Source organism: Choloepus didactylus, chromosome 14, assembly GCF_015220235.1.
Source record: "Choloepus didactylus isolate mChoDid1 chromosome 14, mChoDid1.pri, whole genome shotgun sequence".
Taxonomy (NCBI): Eukaryota; Metazoa; Chordata; class Mammalia; order Pilosa; family Megalonychidae; genus Choloepus; species Choloepus didactylus.
In genome coordinates, this window is record NC_051320.1 from 98,099,954 (window position 1) to 98,118,804 (window position 18,851).

General features: G+C 60.7%; 1 protein-coding gene across 3 annotated transcripts in view; it reads left to right on the forward strand.

The window, feature by feature from the left end:
* Positions 1–2,902: 2,902 nt before the first annotated feature.
* ZC3H3 (zinc finger CCCH-type containing 3) overlaps positions 2,903–18,851 on the forward strand; it is an 84,162-nt gene continuing 68,213 nt past the window's right edge. For all 3 annotated transcript variants that reach the window (XM_037803354.1, XM_037803355.1, XM_037803357.1), the window contains exons 1-3: positions 2,903–3,024; positions 4,432–5,716; positions 7,208–7,404. In XM_037803354.1, coding sequence (XP_037659282.1) covers positions 2,937–3,024; positions 4,432–5,716; positions 7,208–7,404 — 1,570 coding nt within the window. In that variant the 5' untranslated portion in view covers positions 2,903–2,936. The remainder of the gene's footprint in view (positions 3,025–4,431; positions 5,717–7,207; positions 7,405–18,851) is intronic.

Below are 18,851 nucleotides of genomic sequence, written 5' to 3' on the forward strand. Positions count from 1 at the left end.
GGGAGAAAGCTTCTCTCTGGCACCACGAGGCTTTGCAGCTTGGGCTATGGGGGAGGGGGTCTCACGACTTGGATCCGCAGGTTTTACTTACAGATTTTATGCTGTGTTCTCGGGCATTCCTCCCAATTCAGGTTGGTGTATGATGAGTGGATGGTCTCCTTTGCCCTCCCGCAGTTATTCTGGATTATTTACTAGTTGTTTCTGTTTTTTTTTGTAGTTGTTCCAGGGGGACTACTTAGCTTCCACTCCTCTCTATGCCGCCATCTTGCCCCGCCTCCACATCCAGTAGTTTTAACAGCTGCTTGACCTTGGGGGCGCTGTCACTGAGAATTTGGACTTCGCTGTCATCCTTTAAGAGAGTTTTTGTTCTGGCACTGAGTTAATTTACAGGTGGGTTAGCGTGATCCTTTCCATCCTTTCAAGGCCTTGCATGCTTGTTTTTGTTTCTTTGTTTTTGAGCATATGCCTTGTTCAGCTCTTACCTGATCCCTAGGGTAGCTCTGTGACTGAGGTGTGACCTTTCTGGGCACTCAAGTGAAGGCCGAGGTGACCAGCAGTGTCACTGCATTGCCTGGGTGGTATGGCATCTCTGCTTCCCTGGAGCCCCACCCCAGAGGCTTTCCTGCCTGGTCCTGCGCTAGCTCTTCCTGTTCGTGCACACAGTATTTGGCCAATGATTCCAGGGGAAGCTCCTTCCAGGAACAGCTTGCTTCTCCCTTATACTCTGCCTGCAAACCCCAGCTGCCTCAGCCACACAGCTCCCTGCTTCTGTCTGAACTCTTCTTCCCTCTACCATTCATTGGTTGTTTCCGGGGCAGAAAGCTTGGATACTGTGGCATTTACCTCCTGGGTTCCTTTCTCTCTAGGATCAGGGTTGCTATCGTCTCAATGCCTGAAAGCAGTTATTATACATTTCTCCAGTTTCACATTTGTTGATAGTGGGAGTCTGAAGCGCATGATAAGAGAAAAAACTTTTCAAGCACTTTAGGATCTCACAGCTTTATTGAGCGACTCTTGAATGCAGCAGTATCCCATTAAGAAGTAGAAGGGAGGGGGCGGAGGGGACAATCTCAGGTAAGGACAAAGGCGGAGGCAAGTGAGGACATGTTCTGATTGGCTGACACTTTGTTTCCATTTTACCTGGGGGTGGGTCTTATAAAGTGTGGAGCAGGCGGTTGCTTAGGAACGAGGAATTTAGCTGCTGATAACTGATGGGCTGTATTTAAATTTGGTTTTCTGGGCAAGCTGGGCATTTACAAGAAATAGAAACTAGCTTAGGTTTTTGGTTTGTTGACCTGGGCCTTCACACTGGTGCCTCCATGATGAGCTTACTAGATTTATCTCGTTACCTCATCCTAGCCAGAACTGAAAGCGTCTGGCTTGACTTTACATTTTCTTAATGATGTTTTCACATGAGCAAAAGATTTTAATTTTGATGATGCCAAGTTTATTAGTTTTTTAATCCTGTGTAAGAAATCTTTGCCTACCTCAAGGTAATGAAAAAAAATTTTTTTTCTAGGAGCTTTATAGTTTGTACCTTTTATGTTTAGTGTTAGATCCCAGAAGAAGAAACTAACATGTAGAAGGAGTTTCGAACCCGGGGGCCCTGCAGCTTGTTTCACAGAAAACAGGTGCCCCATAAACTAAAGAATGAAGCTGTTCAAAGCTAGTCAAGGCTGTCTCAGTCGCAGCAGCGTCTCCAAGGCGGGTAAGGCAAGGTCAGATATATCCGTAAAAACAAACAACCAAAAAGGCCTGCTCTCCCCAGTTAGATAATGCAGCTGCTTTCCTAAAAAGAATATTGTCTCAGAATTCTACCAACCAATCAGCCCAAAACTAGATAGGCACTCACCCAGTCGAGGCACAGAACATCACAGCAGACACCCGACCTAACGTGGGTTCCTTTTTTCGTTAAAAAATGCTGCTCTCAGATAGAGAGGGGGAGCCATTATCTTTTTCTTCTTTTCTGCTGGCTCCCACCCGCTTTCTTCCTCTAATAAATCTTAAACTTTATACTTAAACTCTGACTCGCTGCATTGTATGAATTCTTGAACGGCTCCGAACCTAACATTTAGGTCTTCGATCCACCTTGACTTTTTTTTCTTTTGCTAGTGTAAAAGAAAAATAGATATTGAGATTCCCTTCTTTCCCTAAAAGATATCTAGTTGTGCCAGCACCACGTACTGAGTCGACCAAGCTTTCCCCCTTGCAGTGGTGCACAAAATTCCTTTTTATTGTCATTTCCAATATTTTCATTTTCGGGAATTTTAAAAAAAACAGAAATTACAGTTCTCTAAGGGAAGAAGGCAGAGTCCTCAGGGAGAGATGGCGTTGGATTAAGACAGTGATTGATGGTAAGACAAAACAGAACAGCAGTAGTAGACAACAAAGTCTCCCTCTCGGAGGAGGGAACTACCAGATCCCGTGGTGGACACGGCTCGTAGCCCAGCTGCTGGGTGAGGCGTTACCACCCACTTCACAGAGGACGCTGCCGTTCAAGGAGGGGAGGACGCCCCTCCGGGTCCACTCAGCTGCGGAGCCGGATTCGAACGAGGCGGCCCCTCGGTGAGCCCGGACCTTGGAGCCTCGCGGGCTCCTACTCCCCGCCCTCCCGGGCCCCGCTCGCACCAGGTCTCCCCCGCCGAGTCCAGGGGTGAGACTCCGCGGAGACTGCCCCTTTCCGGGGAGCGGCGCGTCCTGACTAAGGAGCCTTCGCGACAGTCGCGACCTTCCGGCGCTCAGGGGTGACGCCACCTACGCCCCCTGCCGCCCTGCGCGTGCGCCGCCCCGCCTCCCCTGGACGTCTCGTGGCGTGGGGTGGGCGTTGCCGGGGAGACGGCGCGCCCCTCGCGGCCCGGCAGCAGTACGCAGGCTCCGGCTTCCGGGCACCGTCCCACCGGGCACCGCCCCTCCCAGAGAGACGCGGTCGCGGAGCGATGACGTCGCGGGGGCCTGTCCGGGCGACGCGGTCTCGGGAGATGGAGGAAAAGGAGCAATTGCGGCGGCAGATCCGCCTCCTGCAGGGTAGGTCGGGCCGGGGCCGGGGGTCGCGCGCCCTCTTTCTTCCCCCTGGCCCCCCGCGGGCCCCCGCCGTCGTCCCCGCAGTGGGGTCGCTCTCCCGCCGCCGTCTCCCGGCGCGCCGCGGTCGGGTCGGGGTGGGGGCAGGGAGGGTCCGCCAGGGGAGTGAGCAGGCCGGCTCCGACGCCCCTCTGGGTCCCGCGGCCTCTGTCCCGGCTTACGCCGACGGATCGAGCCGGCCCCTCTGGAGCTGCTGCCCGTGGTGGCGGGGGCCGTCGCTTAGTAACCGGCCGCGGATGCGGCGGCCCCCACTCCCGGCGCCCTGTCCCCCGCCCCCGCGGGCGGTCGCGTCCTCGGCGCCCACCTCGCGCCCAGTGGCCGACGGGGGGGGCGTACGCCTCGCCTGGGCCGGTGAGGTAGAGCCCTCTCGGCGTGGCTGTGCGTGTTGGTGCCTACCTTCCCGGCGGCTTCTTTCCGACGTTGCTTCCTCGCCTACAGTCGCGTTCTCCCTGATACGCCACACTTTTCCGGTTTTAGACCCAAGCTGTGTTTTCTGAATTTTTTATTATTGTTATCATTGTCATCATTTAAAGTTATTCCCACAGGGAAAGGAGTTAGGAATTTGAAAAGTGTATGGAGGAGACAGTCTGCGTGGGGCTGGCAACCACTTTGAGCCACTTTCTGGGCTTCTGTGGAACCTGTCCTACAGTGCCTCAGTCCTGGACATGGCTCTCTTCAGGCCTGGGGGGTAGGACCCGTGGGAGGGGTTGTTGGCAGCTGGGAGCCGGGCACTGGTGTGCTGGTGGAGCTGTAATCCCTGGGTGGTTCAGGAGGCAGACAGTGTGCCCACACCTGCGTCCCTGCCCCTCCTCTGGTGGCCATGGTGGTCCTCTGCGTTAAGGCTCCATGTGATCAGGGCTGTCCTCTCCTGTAGGGGTGGACGGTGTGACCTCCTGGCAGGGGAATGGTCTGTGCACCTTGAGCTCTTTCTTTTTTGTCAAGGGCCAAGAGCCTGTCAGTGCTGGTTCTGTTACACGCTTGCTGTGTGCTAGGCAGCTGAGATTGAGGCTCAGCCCTGCCCCCAGGGGCTTCCTCCTTTCTGTCTGTGGACAAGGCAGAGGGCCTTTGTGGCTGATCTGTCCTGTTCCTGCCAAGGTATCATGGCACAGGGCCTTGTTGGCCTCTCATGTTGTGCGACAAGACAGACTGACAGATGGGAACTAGTACAGCGCAGGGGTGCATCACCAAGACAGGCAGAAATAGGATGGAAGGGGAACGAGGCTCACAGAAGCCACAGGCCTGGGGCACTCGAGGCTGAGCTGCCAGCAGCTCCAGGCGCTTGGGGGAGATGGTGACTGGGGGGGCTTGTTTGAACCCTTGGATTAACTGAGCCTTGTGACCCTGTTTTCTCAGGTCTGATCGATGACTACAAAAACCTTCATGGCAATGCCTCTGCCCTCCCGTGCCCCTCAGCCACTGCCCGGTGGCAGCCACCTGCCTTCAACAACAGCAGGTCCTTCAGTGCCCGCTACCCTCGGTCAAGCCGCAGGGGTTTCTCCCCACACCACGGGCCTGCATGGCGCAAGAAGTACTCCCTCGTGAACCGGCCTCCGGGACCCGCAGGCCTGCCTGGTGACCGGGCCACCCAGGCTGCCCTGGGACCCAGGGACAGCCAGGGTCCTGACCCCCGGCGGTATGTCCTTCAGCAGCAGGTCCAGCTCAGTCCAGATCAGGACATGGTCATCAAAATTAAGCCGCCGTCCAAGCCGAGCTCCGTGACCATCTCTGGAGCCCTGCGGGGCTCCATGGAGGATCTGGAGGACACTCCCTGGGGCGACCATAGGCCCCAGGAGGGCGAGGGTGATCCCCCTGGCCAGAAGCTGCAGCCCCCAAGGCCAGGAAGAGCCAAGGAGAGTGGCAGTGAGGGGGACCCCCTCCTGGTCTGCCAGAAGGAGCCTGGCCAGCTACGGGTGGCGAAGTCTGTGAGCGCCATGAGTGGGAGCCCCCCAGAGCCCTGGCGGACGGTCAGCGAGAGTGCAATTGCAGTCAAGGCACGCAGTGGGGCAGCCCTGGGCCGCAAGGCAGGCCCCCACTCTGCAGGCAGCTGTGCCGCACAGCTCAGTGGGGGTGGCAGAGCGAACACCGGCCACCCAGAGCAGCCACACTTGGCAGGAGGCCCGGCCAGACTGACCTCAGGCCCCAGGCAGGCCCGGGAGGTCTCCCTGCTCGTGTCCTGTCGAACCAACAAGTTCCGGAAAAACAACTACAAGTGGGTGGCCACCTCGGCCAAGAGCCCCAGGGCTGCTCGGAGGGCCCTCAGTCCCAGAGTGGCCGTGGAGGGTGTGAGCCGGGGCCCCTGTGGAACAGCAGAAAGAACGGGGAAGCCGCAGCTGAGAGCCGAGCCAGATGCCAGGCCCAGGAAGGCTGCCCCGGTGTCCAAGCCGGGGACCTCCCCCAGCAAGTACAAGTGGAAGGCCTCCAGCCTGTCCGCCTCCTCCTCCTCCTCCTTCCGCTGGCAGGCGGAGGCAGGCAGCAAGGACCGCACGTCCCAGCTCTCCGTGCTCGTGTCCAGGTCCCCCCCAGAGGACAAGCCGGCCGTGGGGCCCAGCGGCTCAGAGGCTGCCTTCGGGGAGGCCCCGCTCTCCACCTACAAAGTGAAGAGCCGCACCAAGATCGTCCGCAGGCGGGGCAGCGCCAGGTGCGGGTCTGGGCAGGCAGGGCACGGCTGTGCCCGGGGGCAAATCCTCTTTGACCCTGTGCCCCCTTCCTAGCATTCGCTGCAGGGTTGTGTGAGGGACAAACGAGGAAGAGCGGGTCTTCCAAGACCTGCGCTGTGTCATGCTGCGCCTGCGGCTTTGCGTGGGGCTGTGGCTGAGTGAGGCAGGGGTTGCTGTTGACCTTTCAGGATGAGGATGCTGAGACTCAGAGAACTCAGGGGTCTTGTGGAGTCCCAGCCAGGCAGGGACTGAGGCAGGGGCTGCTCTCTGCCCTGTGGGGCCTGGCAGACTCACCCTTCCTCCCGGGCAGTTGGAGGGGCTCCCGTTCAGGGCCCCAGGGTTTGTGGAAGTGGACCACATGGATAGTGTCTGGAGTGCAGCATGCCTGCCCAGCTGTGTGTGTGTGTGTGGTGCGCGCACGCGCACATGTGTGCATTTTCCCTTGGGGGTAAGGCAGTGTAAGAGCCCTTGGGAAGTGGGGTTCATTTCTCCCAGCTTTTCCCCTGGCCTCGGAGGACACAGGCAGGACTTCAGGGCTAGGTGGTGGCCTGGAGGACCGGATCTGCCCTTCCCTCTGCCCCAGGCCCAGGCCGGGCTGCTGCAGTGTGGGTGGGCATGGTGGAGGCCTTAGCTGGAGGCTGGTGCTGCCTCCCAGGGCTTCCTGGCTCCATCCCTGTGGGCTCTCTCTTCCCTGGGCAGCGTATGGAGGCCACGCATGGCTTTTGCCCTCGAGTGAGCAGATTGAGTGGTCCCAGGGACCTGCCCCTTGGTGCCCAGCTGAGACTCAGTGGCAGCCACCATCCCGGGAGGAGTCTCCTTGGCGTGGCCCGCTCGGGAAGTTTCTCACGTTGTCTAGCCTTGGCTTTTGTCAGCCCATTCTCCTTGTCCTGGTCCCCCAGCAGGTGCAGCCTTGAATTACAAGGGCCTCTTCCCACCTATCCTTCCTCCCTCTTTTGGGAGATGATTTCAGTGCTTTCTATTTCAGGGAACGCATGTGGGCACCTCTTACAGAGAGCACTGGGGTCCTGGGGCTGCTGGCCCTGAGGTGGCACACGGGGCTGGGCGGCAGCTCCTGCTCCCGGAGACGTCACCTTTCCCCTTCCCAAGCCCTGTGCTCCTCTGGGAGGGGCAGGGTGTGGAGAAGACACGGGTGTGGCCAGGCGGGGCCAGGCGTCCAGGGCTGACGCTGGGTCCACTGCGCTCCCCGGGGAGGGAGGCAGTCTGCCCTGGCCCCGGCTCTGCCGGCTTTGCCAACCAATTCCCACTTCCTAAGCTGGGGGACACAGATGACACACAGCTGATGCTGCATCTGATTAGGCAGGGGACAGAGTAGAAGGCTGGGGAGCCGGGAACCCAGGACACCCTGGGGCTTGGCATTCGGAGGTGCTGATGGGGCAGGAGCCCGGCCGAGGAGGGCTGCAGGCAGGGTGCCGGGGGAGCCTCTGGGAGCCGCCTGCTCTTTGTCTCTGCAGCCTTCCCGGGGACAAGAAGACCAGCCCTGCGCCCGGCACCACCGTGAGGAGCCACCCGAGCCTGCGGCGGAAGCAGGCCCTGCGGGGAAAGGGCAGCCCCATCCTGAGGAAGACGCCCAGCAGGGGCCCGGCACAGGTCACCAGGCACCGGCTCTGCCGCCTGCCACCTGCCCGTGCCCTGCTCTCTGCCAAGGAAGGTAGGAGCCCACGCCAGGGAGTCTGGGAGAGGGGCTGTGGCCTGGCTGTGCCCACCTGGTAAAGACCATGCTCATGTCTGTCTGCACGTGCCACCAGAGGGCCCCCCCAGAGAGGACTCAGCCTGGTGGGCAGGGGCCAGCCAGCTGGGGTGCTGCCCACTCCCCACCTTCTGCATGTGGGGGTGCTGTGGGTGGATGCTCCTTGGTGCAGACCTGGCCACGGGGCCTCTGAGTGTCCCTCCAGGTGGCGTTGGGAACATGCAGGAGGGACGAGGAGGGGGCTGCAGCCTTGTCTCAGGGTGCCACCTCCCTCTGTCCCTGGCTGCCTGGGACCTACCTGATGGCCTCCCTTGCCTGGAGGGTCGGCGTGGCCCTTCCCAAGCCGCTTCTGCTCCGTGAGCTGCCGAGGCCCTGCAGGAAGCCCCTCCTGGTGGCCCCGGTGGGCCCGGGCCTGGCAGCCCCTCTTTCCTGGGGGCTGCTCTGCCCTGGGAGGTGCCACAAGGCGGTGGCGGCAGTGATGCCTGCCCAGGCCCTGGTGCCGTGACCAGCACAGCTGAGGAGCCGCCTCCAGGCAGCCGTGGCGGGCACCTGGGGGCCACATGGCACTGGGGGTTGTGAGCACCCCCTTCAAGCAGCTGGGGTGTGTGTGTGGACAGGCTTTTTGGAGATGGGTCAGGGGACGTTTCTGAAGCAGACCTGTGACGTCTGGAGGAGGCAGCTGGGGCATTTTGGGAGGAGGTAGGTGATCACCACGGGATATGCCTGGGTGTTTGGCACCCTGAGGGGAACTAGGGCCTGGATGGAGCAGGGCCTGTGTGGGAGCCGGCTGGGGATCAGGGTGAGGGCCTCAGCTTCAGGGCTGCCTGTGGGGGGTTTAGGGAACGGCCAGTCTGCCTGTGATCGACTTGGGGTGTGGGTCGAGGACCCCCCTGGCTTGGTTCAGTTGGGGGGAGGCTTGGCGGCCTGGGCAAGGGTGGTGGGAGCGGGCCGGGTCTCTTGGCCTCCGGGCAGTGGGGAGACGCTGCAGGGCCGGGGGGAGCAGGGTGGCACTTTGGCTGTCATTGCCTCGCCAGTGGCCCTGCGTCCCAGTGTTGTCACAACCAATGGGAAGGCTGGCTAGCTGAAGGGACACTGCTGGCAGAGTGTTCCCCGCAGGCGAGCTGCCCCCACAACAGGCAGTGCGGGGACGGGGGTGGGTGCTCAGAGCAGGCAGGGAGGCTGCCCGGGCCCGGGGCTTCTCTGGGTGCCACCTGTTCTCCCTGGGCCTCGGGGCAGGTGGCCGGGAGGCCTTTGGGTCTGGCGTGTGCTGTCACTGATGCACGTGTTCACTCGTTTATTCATTCATTCGTTCATTCCCTGAGCAAAGGTGGAGACGCGAGCCAAGCCTTGTTGGGTCTGGTGGCCCGGGGGGCACCGTCAGGTGCGGTGCCCTCGCCGATGGGGCTGTGCTGCCAGAGGGCTGGCCGGAGCCTCTCAGCGGCTGATGGGGGCCGAGGAGAGAGGAGTCTGGAGCCAAGCAGACAGGTGGCCAGAGGGCCCCGGCAGATGGTTTCTTAGTGAGACCTGGAGCACGATGACTTGGCGTGAGGTGGTCCCAGCTGTCGCAGTGCAGGGTGAAGGCCCTAAGGTGGGGCATGGGGAGGGCCCCCAGCTCTCCCGGGGTCTGAGTGCCATGTGAGACCCGAGGGGATGTGGGGGCTGCAGCTTTGGCTCCGGTGGTTGACCTGTGAGCAGGGTGTGGCAGCTTGGCCTGGTGGGTCCTCCCTGCCCAGGACCCCCAGGTGGGCGGCTGGCCTGCATTCTCTCTTCTTTTTCAACCGTGGGCAGACCCTCGGTGGGGCCGACAGTGGTTTCCAGGGAAGGCGCACTGGGTGGGTCGCGAGGAAGCCAGTGGGCTGGGGCTGCCTGCGCTGGTCATGGCTGGCACAGGCTGGCTTGTGTGCTCGCCCGTCGCCCAGCCTGTCATGAGCTCCTGCTGCATGCCGGCCTCACACACCCTGAGAAGGGGCTTGTGGTGGGGGCAGAGGGGGAGCAGCCCAGGCTGGGTGGCGGGTGGGAGGGTGGGGTCCTGAGCCCTGGCCTGGAGCTGGGTCTTTGGGGGCAAAGCAGTGCCATGGCTGGTGTGCAGTGCTCACACTGCGGACACCTTGGAGGGAGAAGGGGCTTGGACTGGGGGGCGGCGGGAGAAGAGCAGTGTCCCTGGAGGGTGTCTCGGAGCTCAGCCTGGAGCAGGGGTAGGCTGGCCGGGGACCTGAGACCCTGCGCGGATGGGAGTCAGGCCACAGAGGCAGGCGGGCAGGGGAGGGCAGTGGTCTAAGTCGCCAGAGCTTTCTCAAGTGTGGATGGGAGGCTGCGACCTGCAGGTCACCCTGCTTGGTTGCTCAAGGCCCCCGTTTTGCCCCGGACCTACCTGTTCCTTCTCAGCCTGGAGCGAAGCAGGAAGCAGGTCTGGCTAGTCGGGACTGCCTCCTGCCGGTGGGAGACAGCCCCGAGCCTGGTCCCGGAGCTCCGAGCCTGGAACGGGGAGCAGGGCTGGGTCACCGGCCCCCAGAACTGCGTGGCCCTGAGTGCCCCACAACAGGCAGTTAACCCACCTTGGGCCTCGGGGGTTCCTGCGGACTGATGTGCAGTCCCCACCTTCTCAGTCCTGACCCCGCCAAGCACAGGGGTATGGAGCCAGGACAAAGCTGGGGGACGGGTGGGGGACAGGCGAGGGAGGTCTGCTCGGGCTGGGCCTGCGGGCGGTGTCTGCTTTCTCCTCCGTCTCCCGCTTGCCCGCCTACTTTCTGCCCAAGATGGTGGAGCCTCTTGTGCCAGGTGGGTGCTGGGTCCTGGGGATTGCGTGGTAGGCAGACAGTGAGGCCGCTGGGCTCGTGACCAGGTGGACGGGCTTTCAGCCGGCAGAGTGCCCTGAGGAGGAGACGGAGCGAGGCAGTAGAGGACTGGGGGCCGCCAGGCGGGGTGGGCTTCCCTGAGGAGGTGCTCAGACTGAGCCTGAGAGAGAAGCAGTGCGTGCGAAGCTCTGCAGATGGGGCCTGGCCCCTGGGAGGGTGGAGGCGGGCAAGAGCTCGCCCATCAGAGGAATGAAAGCAGGCCTTTGGCAGGGCGGGGGCAGACCCGGGGGCCTCGTAGGCCACAGCAGGGCCAGCGGCTGGCACTGGCTGCCCCAGGAAGGAGGGGCAGATGGGCCGGGCAGTGGGCAGGGCCCGGGAGGGCTGGTGACCTGGCCGTGAGGCCTTGAGTGCCAGGTCTGGAGTCGGGGCCTGTGAGCCCGTGAGCCGTGTGTCAGCGGAGGTGGGAGGTCGGGGCTGGGGTCCCGGAGAGGTCCCTGGGCAGGCAGCTGGCACCTGAGACGCTCGCGAGAGCTCTGGGGGGGGTTGCCTCGGGGGCCTGGGTGCACCCCGGAAAGTCAGTGTGTGGCTGCCCTGGCTCCCACCCCCGGAGGTGCTGCCGGCCCTGCCCCTGCCTGCCCTGGGCCTGGAGGGGGCTCCGCACACGCCAGCTGAAGGCTGTGGCGGTTTCTCGGGGCCGCGGGGCCTCCTCTGCGGCGCCGCCTGCGCGAGGGCCCGGGGCCGGCAGGGGGCGCGCGGCTCGTCCCGGCGGCCGCCTCCTTCTGGTAATTGATTGCCCAATTTCCCCTTTGTGTGAAGGAAAGCAGATCTCAAGTAATTTGCGGCAATAACCCGCTAATGCCCGGCCAGTATCGGAACCCCCGTTCATTTCAAGTGGCAGATAAAACGCTAATACATAATTATCCTTGCAAATTGGATTGTTTTAAATAACCAAAAGGCTGCGGCCAGGAGAAAGCCGTCCCATTTCCCTTGAGCCACTGCTGCAGCGTAATTGCCGCGTTCAATCAATTTCCCCGGCGTTAGAAATTCCATCACAATCAACATTAAGCTTTATTCATTGCCATGGCTAAGAGACGGGCCATTTCTCCTCCTTTTCGTAACTGGCAAAATTAATCAGGGAAAGGATTTTACACATTTACCCGTGCGAAAGAGGTCAGCTCTGCCACTATATCGCTCAGCAGATAAGGGGCTAATAAAAAGGAAATTGAATTACTAATGATCACCAGGAACAGAGTATATAAAACGTGGCAATCGCCAGGTTCAGGGAAAGGGGGAATCAATTTTCTTCGGACAAGGTGTGCTCATTTTTTCTTTTGGTGCATATTATCAGCAATTTAATTTGAAAGCTCATAAACAGGAGGAAACAGGGAATAATGAGGCTGAGGTGTAATCTGTTCAGGGATATGTGCTGTACACAGTTTATTTGGCACAACAGATAATCGCTTTAGTTGAATTCAAAACTGCAGTGTTCAGCAACTGTGTGGCCGCGGCCTGGTGGCGGCTTAGGGAGCTCAGCCAGGCTCCTCCCCACTGCCCTTCCCTGTCCTCCCGGCCACCCCCTCGCCATCCGCCCACCCTCTGGCCACGGGGTCTCCCAAGAGCTGCACTTGGGTGGGGGTAGCGGTGGCCCTGGGGTCCTCCCTGTCTTTTGTCACGTGCCTTGAGTGTCAGCCTCTCACCTGCCAACACCTCCTTCCTTTTTTCCTGGGACTTGGGGGTTTGGGACACCCCGAGAAAGGGCCTTGTGGGCTCAGGGGAGTTGTGGCAGCATTCGCTGAGGGCTGCCCTGGAATATGGGCCCCAAGACCCCCCTTGGCACAAGATGCGGGAGAAGAAACGTTTGGGCAGAAAGAGATGAAAACTATTCACGGACCTTGAAAATGGTTTCTGATTCGCCTCCCGTGTGATCAGGGCGCGTGTCATCCTAGTGTGCGGTGCTGAGAGTCCCCAGAGGTGTGCCGGGGTGGCCTTGCTCCCCCAGGCCAGCTCCACCTGGGCCCAGCAGGGCAGCCACCTGCAGGGAGAGCACTGCCAGCTGCCTGTGTCTGAGCGTCCCGGGCCTGGGCCTCTTGGCAGCAGCGAGTCATGGGATTCCTTTCACTCCTGGGCATGTCTGTTTCCGTCTGCCAAGGGAGCTGCCGATGAGCGGACAGTGGTGACGCCACCTCCCAGGGTGTGGGGCTGGCAGGGGTCAACTGGGGCAGGGGCTGGGGGTGGCTCCCAGGCCTGGGGGTCTTATTCTGCGCCTCACCCACCCAGAACACTGGCCACTCCGGCAGCAACGTCTCCGTGAGCTGCTGGGTTCCTGGGTCCTGGGCCTCACCAGGGGCTCGCTGAGGGCTGGGGTGGCAGCCGCCTTGGAGTGGCAGCAGGTGGTTAACGTGCCACTCCCCCTCCCTGGGGGCTCCTGTGCCCACCGCCAGGCTGCAGCGCGGCTGCCTGCTGTGTGCCGGTGGCTGGACGAGCCTTGAGCAGGGAGCAGGCACCTCTTCTGCCCCAGGCTGACCGTGTTGGCAGAGTGGCAGTCAGGCCAGGGGTCCCCTCCTGGGCTCCTGGAGGGCATGGGTGCCCAGCGGATCTCACCGCAGCCCTGCATGTCTCCTCACTATCCCGCAGCCTGAGGAGGAGGGCGGTGGGTGGGCAGAGGTGGTGCCACCCTGTTGGCCGAGGAGGGATAGGTGCCCTCTGGCACAGGGAGTGTGAGAAACAAGCACTGTTCCTAAAAAGGAATAAACACTCACCTGATTGTGGAGAAGAAAAGAATTTATTCACGATCTTGCGAGAACGGGCACCCAACCCAAATGTGGGGGGGGGTTGGCGCACAGAGCAATAGACCCGGCAGTATTTATTCCCTACACCTCACCGCAAGTCCCTCCTCTGTTTCTCCAGTGGCTGGATACTCCAGAGGTTACATTCTATTCGACAAGCCTAACCAACCCGCACAAGTTTGAAACATGCAGCCCGCCCAAATTGGAAACATCTGAAATACGTTTCTGTGCACATTTGCAACATTAGGAAGGGTTGGAACAAATCTGCACCCCTGACTATAATGGTTATGCTCAGGCCTCTTTAGAGCCAGTCTGGGCTAGTTTGGTAACAAGTTATGAGGCTATTTTGGGAACCTCTACCCTGAGTCTCCACCCTGCAAGGATAGTAGATAGTGGGCAGATAAGCAGGGGAACTGACTGTGGATAGTGGGTGGATAAGCAGGGGGACTGACTGTGGATTACAATTTGTCTGTTTAACCTTCTGCCAATTCCTTAACTATCCCACCTTGCAAGGCACACCTATCCTGTGTGAAAGCTAAACTTAATCTCATTCCCACAGGAGTGTGAGGTCCAAGGTGCCCAACCCTGGGGCTGCTCAGGAAGGGTTGGCTGCGTCTGGGCCCCCTGTTCCCCGTTGTGCCCCTGCCAAGTAGGAGGTCAGGGCTCAGGGCCCACGCCAGGGATAGGCTGAGTTGGCTGTGCCCAGACTGGCCTGCTGGGTGCCAAGAGGCCTGGTGCCCACATCCAGGAACTTTCTCCAGGATGTCGCCAGCCTTGTGGCTCTGAGCTGGGCTCCGGCCTGCCCGGGACTGCCGGGAGACTTGGGGCTTCCCTGGTCCCAGCTTCCGCGTCAGTGGGCAGTTCCCCCTGGGGCTCCTGGCAGGCCGGCGAGGCGAGCGTGTGCGCCCAGCTGTTGGTGGTTGCTGTTGAGCCCGCCTGTGCCTGGCCTCGGGGAAACCACGACCCCTCTGCTCCTGGGGAGGCTGGGGGCTGGTGGGCTTTGCCACGGTCCGGGGAAGGCCGTGAGAGCAGTGCCGCCTGGAACCCTGCTGCCACAAGGGAACAGAAACTGCCAGGCGAGCCCCACGGCCCCAGAGCTGACCCGGCACGTGTGGAGGCTGCACTGATGGATTATTCTGCAGGAACGGGTGGGGGTGCTCCAGAGGGGCTGCTGAGCAGGCTGTACCCGTGGCCCAGGGAAGGCTCTGGGCCTCTAGGGGACCTGTGACCTCCATGGTGCTGGGAGAGCCAAAGTGACGCGGGAGCAAAGCTGGAGAGCCCGGGCTACTTGGCCAACCCTGGGATCCCACCCTGAGGCCTGGGAGAGGTGACCCCCAGGGTGCTGGGCTCATCCCTGGGGTTGGGGTGAGCCCGCCTTGCTGGGTCCCCAGTGGTGCCCCTTTGCTGTCCTGGCGGAGGCCGGCAGCACCTCCTCCCCCACGTCCTTGCTGTCCTTGTGCACCACCCGGGGCCGCCTGGAGCACCCCCCGTCAATGAGCCCACCTGTCGAGGGCCTGGGGCGCAGGGTGAGGCCACCCTTGGCTGCCTTGGAGCTCAGGCATTGCGTTTTGTTTCCCATGGATGCCGTGGTGCTCGGCACTGGTGTGCGGGCAAGTGGGCTCCTGGACACAGAGGAGTGGTGCCCGGGGCACTGCGCCCTGTCCGAGGGCAGCCTGGGGCTGGGAGGTGCTGCCAGGCTGGGAGGGTGGTGCCCTCTGAGCCCCCAGGTGAGTGCGGAGAGGCGGTCCTACCTGCAGGTGGGAAGGCACTTTCCCGAGGCAGCAAGCTGCTTCGGCCTTCGCCAGCTCTGAGCATCAGCAGGGGCGTCTTGCTGTGGAACGGGGTCTCCTGGTCCCTCCTGCCCTGGCCCTGGCCCTGGCAGTGACTGGTGGTGGAGGACAGGCTGGCCTGGGCCACAAGTCCACCCGCGGGCACTGCAGGGAGCCTGTGTCTGGGCCTCCTCAAGCTGCCCTCTGTGGGCCCAGCCCAGCTCCTCCCACCCCAGGGCCCACAGGGGGCGGCCCTGGCCCAAGCGGGGTCCCTGTGGCTTCTGCTGAGCAGCTGCTGTCCAGGCCCTGTGCTTGGCGTGGCCCCGTGGCCCCTCAGGCAGCGTCTCTCCATGATGGTCGGGCTGCTGCGGGGCCTGCGGTGGTTCCAGGGCCTGGTCCGGTGCCAGAGCAGGGCCAGCCGGGGGCCTCCTGCTGGCTAGGGAGTGAGCGCCCAGGGCTTCCTGGTTCACCCGCGGTGCCCAGGCGGAGGGAGCTGCCTTCTCCCCGCTGTCACCTGCCCTGCCACCGCTGCCCCATTTTCTGGGAGTGCTCTTTCAGGGTCTCGGGGCACTTCTGCCTTGTGGGTGTCCTCGCTGCTGTGTGCCAGCCCTGTGGCTTTTGGGGCTGGCACCAGGGCACCTTCGTGGGCTGTCAGATGGGGACTGACAGGAGAGTCACGCTGGCCCCGCGGTGCCTCTGAGGCTGGCGTCTTGCATGGTGGTGGAGGGGAGGCCGGGTGCCGCCGGGGGCTGCGTGTGTGCCACAAGCTTTCCGGGGGGGGTTCTGTCCCTGCTGCAGTGGTGGGGGCACAGGGCCCCTGGAGTGGGAGGCCTCCTGCTCCCTTTCCAGTGGTGCCTCCGGCTGTGGCAGGCCCCGGCGGACACCCCGTGCTCCAGGCATGGAAAGGAGGGGGTGTCACATGGCCTGGGGGTCCTCTGAGTCCCACTGCCTGCCCTGGGGCAGAACCCCAGGACTGGGTGAGGACAGCCTGTGGGGGCGAGCGGTGGCTGGGGTTGGGGCTGTCCATGCAGTCGGTCTCTCCCTGGCCCTGTGGGGAGGAGCAGGGTGAGGCTGTGTGTGTGCGTGCACATACTTATATGTGCACTGACGGGGATGTGCAGAGGGAGCACGCGGGGCCTGGCCCATACTGGGTGCCCCGACGGTGGTGATGTGACAGACCCTTGCCCAGGACTCTGAGGTCGGGGTGGCTCTGGGCCTGGCTCGGCCCTCCGTGTCTCCAGACACTTGGTGAGATTGGGGTGAGCCGTATCCGGGGTCCCCGGAGAACAGGCACCTCCTTGAGAACACCCCTGTTTGCCTGGGTCTGCTTAACCCACAGTGGCTGGCAGAGGCAAGCGTCCTCACCAGCCCCGCCTCCCAGCCCTGCCCCCTGCCCCCTGCAGCCCGCAGCCGCTCTCTCCCCTTCACCCCAGTTGCGGGGTCGGGGCTGGTGGTGCCCAGAGCGGGGGGCTGAGGCAGCGGGCAGGGGGTTGCCGAGCCTGTGCCTCTCTGGGCCTGACTGGGTGAGGGCACGCTCTTAACTTCGGACCCCAGGACAGTGTCTGGAGGGGGGCAGTAGGGAGACGGGGCTGGAGAGTGCGAGGCTGGGCCAGGCGCTGGCGATCAGGCCCCTCGGCCTGAGCTCAGAGGACCCGCAGCACCTTCTGGCACCTGGTGGCACCCACCAGGCCCCAGTCTCCCTTTCCAGGTGCGCGTCCTGAGGCCCGGGCTCCTCTCAGCCCAGCGGGAGCTGCAGTTCCTACATTAATTTTTCATTTTAATTCACTTGAAAATACTTTCCTCCTTTCTTCGTGATTTTTCTCTTGACCCCTGGGTAACTTAGAAGTGTGCCACTTCATTTCCACATGTGGGGATTTTCTAGCAGCTCTCCTGTGTCCGTGCCCCGGGTGACCTCAGGCGTTTGGCGCTTGCGTCCACGTTCCTTAGCTGGGACGGTCTGGCGGCGATTTCCCTTTGGCCCGTTTAGTCTGTGCGTGTTCACTGTAACTGCTGATCTGTTTGGGTTGAAGCCTACTGTGTGCTTTCTGCTTGTTCTGTCTGTTCTGTGTTTCTTCTTTTTTTCTTTGAGATTCAGCTTTTTTAAGTGCATTTTCTTCTCTGTTAGCTTGTTGCTCATACATTGTGCTACAGCGAGCGCTTTGACCTATGGTGTTTGTAAATTACAGTCTTGTCGTTTCTTGGGTGGTGGAGGAGGATTCGACGCTTAGCGGCTTCAGCCTCCCCTGTCCGACTCGCTGGTGCTGTCCTGACTTCTCAGTCTTTCGCCCTGAACGCGCAGGACATTGTTAGTATCGTTCCACGCGCTCACCGTTGGGTTACCTTTCTCTGCGTGTTTATTCTTCCGTTTCCCTTGGTGCCGTCCCTCCCTGTAATCCCCCCTTCAGCACACGGGTCTCGTGGAGAGTCATTCTCTGTTCCTGGTTGTCTGGACATGGCTGTGTTTTCACCTTCTTTTTGAAGGTTTGCTGTTTCCCCCCTTGGTCTGGAAAAAGATTTCGAGGATGTAGTTATTTCTTTCAGCACTTTGAAGACATCCTTCCCCGGCCTTCTGACGTCAGTGGTGGCTGCTGAGAAGTTGGCCACCTTGTCCGTCCTTGGGGCCCCACCACCACCCCCCAACTGTCCTCTGGCTGCTCTTTTCCATCTCTGGGTTCCCACGGTGTTGCTGTGATGTGTGTCGGAGGCCTTGAAAACATTTTCCTGTTTAGGGTGTGTAATGTTCTTCAAATCTGTGGCTTGATGGCTTTCATCAGTTTTGGAAAATTCTCAGCCTTTATGCTTTCAGATAGTCTCTCCTTTCCTTTGGAGATCTCAGCTACATGTAAACTAAACTCCTTTATCACATCCATAAGTTTTTTATGTTCTTTTCTGTATTTTCTATCAGTTTTTTTTCTTCCAAGCTTAAATCTGGGTGTTTTCTTCTGATGTTTCTTATTCTCTATTCAGCTGTGTCTAATCGGCTGCTAAACTCATCAGTTGAATTCTTTACTCCAATTATTATATTTTTCAGTCCTAGAATTTCCATTTTCTTAAAGAATTTCCAGATTTCTGTCAGTACTTAGAACCATTTTTTTTTTCAAAATGCACATCTGATAACTCATCTCCTGGGATCCTCCTTTGCACTCCACTGTCTGTTTTCTCTTCTTGGTTTGGGATCAGGTTTGATTTGCTTGTATGACTTGTGCATGTGTTGACTGAGTGGTGGACATAGAGAATTTGCTCCTGAGAGGGTCTGCGTTTTGCTTTGGGGGGCGGGTACACAAGGGCACAGCAGCCCAGGTCCCGCCCCCGGTTGGGGAGTAGTGGGCTGCACAGCTGGATCCCGGCCGCAGAAGGCCCATCTGCTTCCAGTTCACCCTCACTTCTGGGGGGCTGTACGCTCCGTTCCGTACCCCTAGTCCCAGGCGCCTTCTCTTCTCCCAGGAGACGAGCCTCGGCAGACTCCAGGCTTAGGCCTCAGAACTACTCAGTGCCGAGTCTGTTTTCCTTTTACATTTATTTGTTCGTTCAGCTCTCTGTGCAGGGCTGTGGGCTGGTTCCGGGGAGGGCTGGGCCGCGAGTCCCCTTGCACGGGGTGGAGGTCTCCTGCGGGGTTAGAGCTTGTAGCACAGCACCTGAAGACCGAGCTGGTGTCTTTACCCCCACAAGTGCGCCTCTCCGTGCTCTCCTGCTTCCTTGCCCCTCTCATGTGTCCATGGAGGACAGCTGTTGCCCTGCCCAGAAGTGGTGAGGGTGACCAGTGGCTCTGTGGACCCTGCTGCCCCTTCCCAGGACCTTGAGCCAGGTGGGCTGCCACCTGACCATCCCAGTGCTCACCTAGGTAGCTTTCTGATGTGAAGAGCTGGTCTAAATGCACAGGAGTGATGGAATTTGCAAAGGGAATCTGCAGGGCCCATAAACTAAGCGACTTCTAGTCACTACACTCCCAGCTATCTGTTGGTCTGCTGGGGTCTGAATCCCAGCCTGGCGGGAGAGCCCAGGCCTTAGAGATGAGCCCTGACCTGTGTGCCTTTCCGGGCCCATCCACACGGACTGTT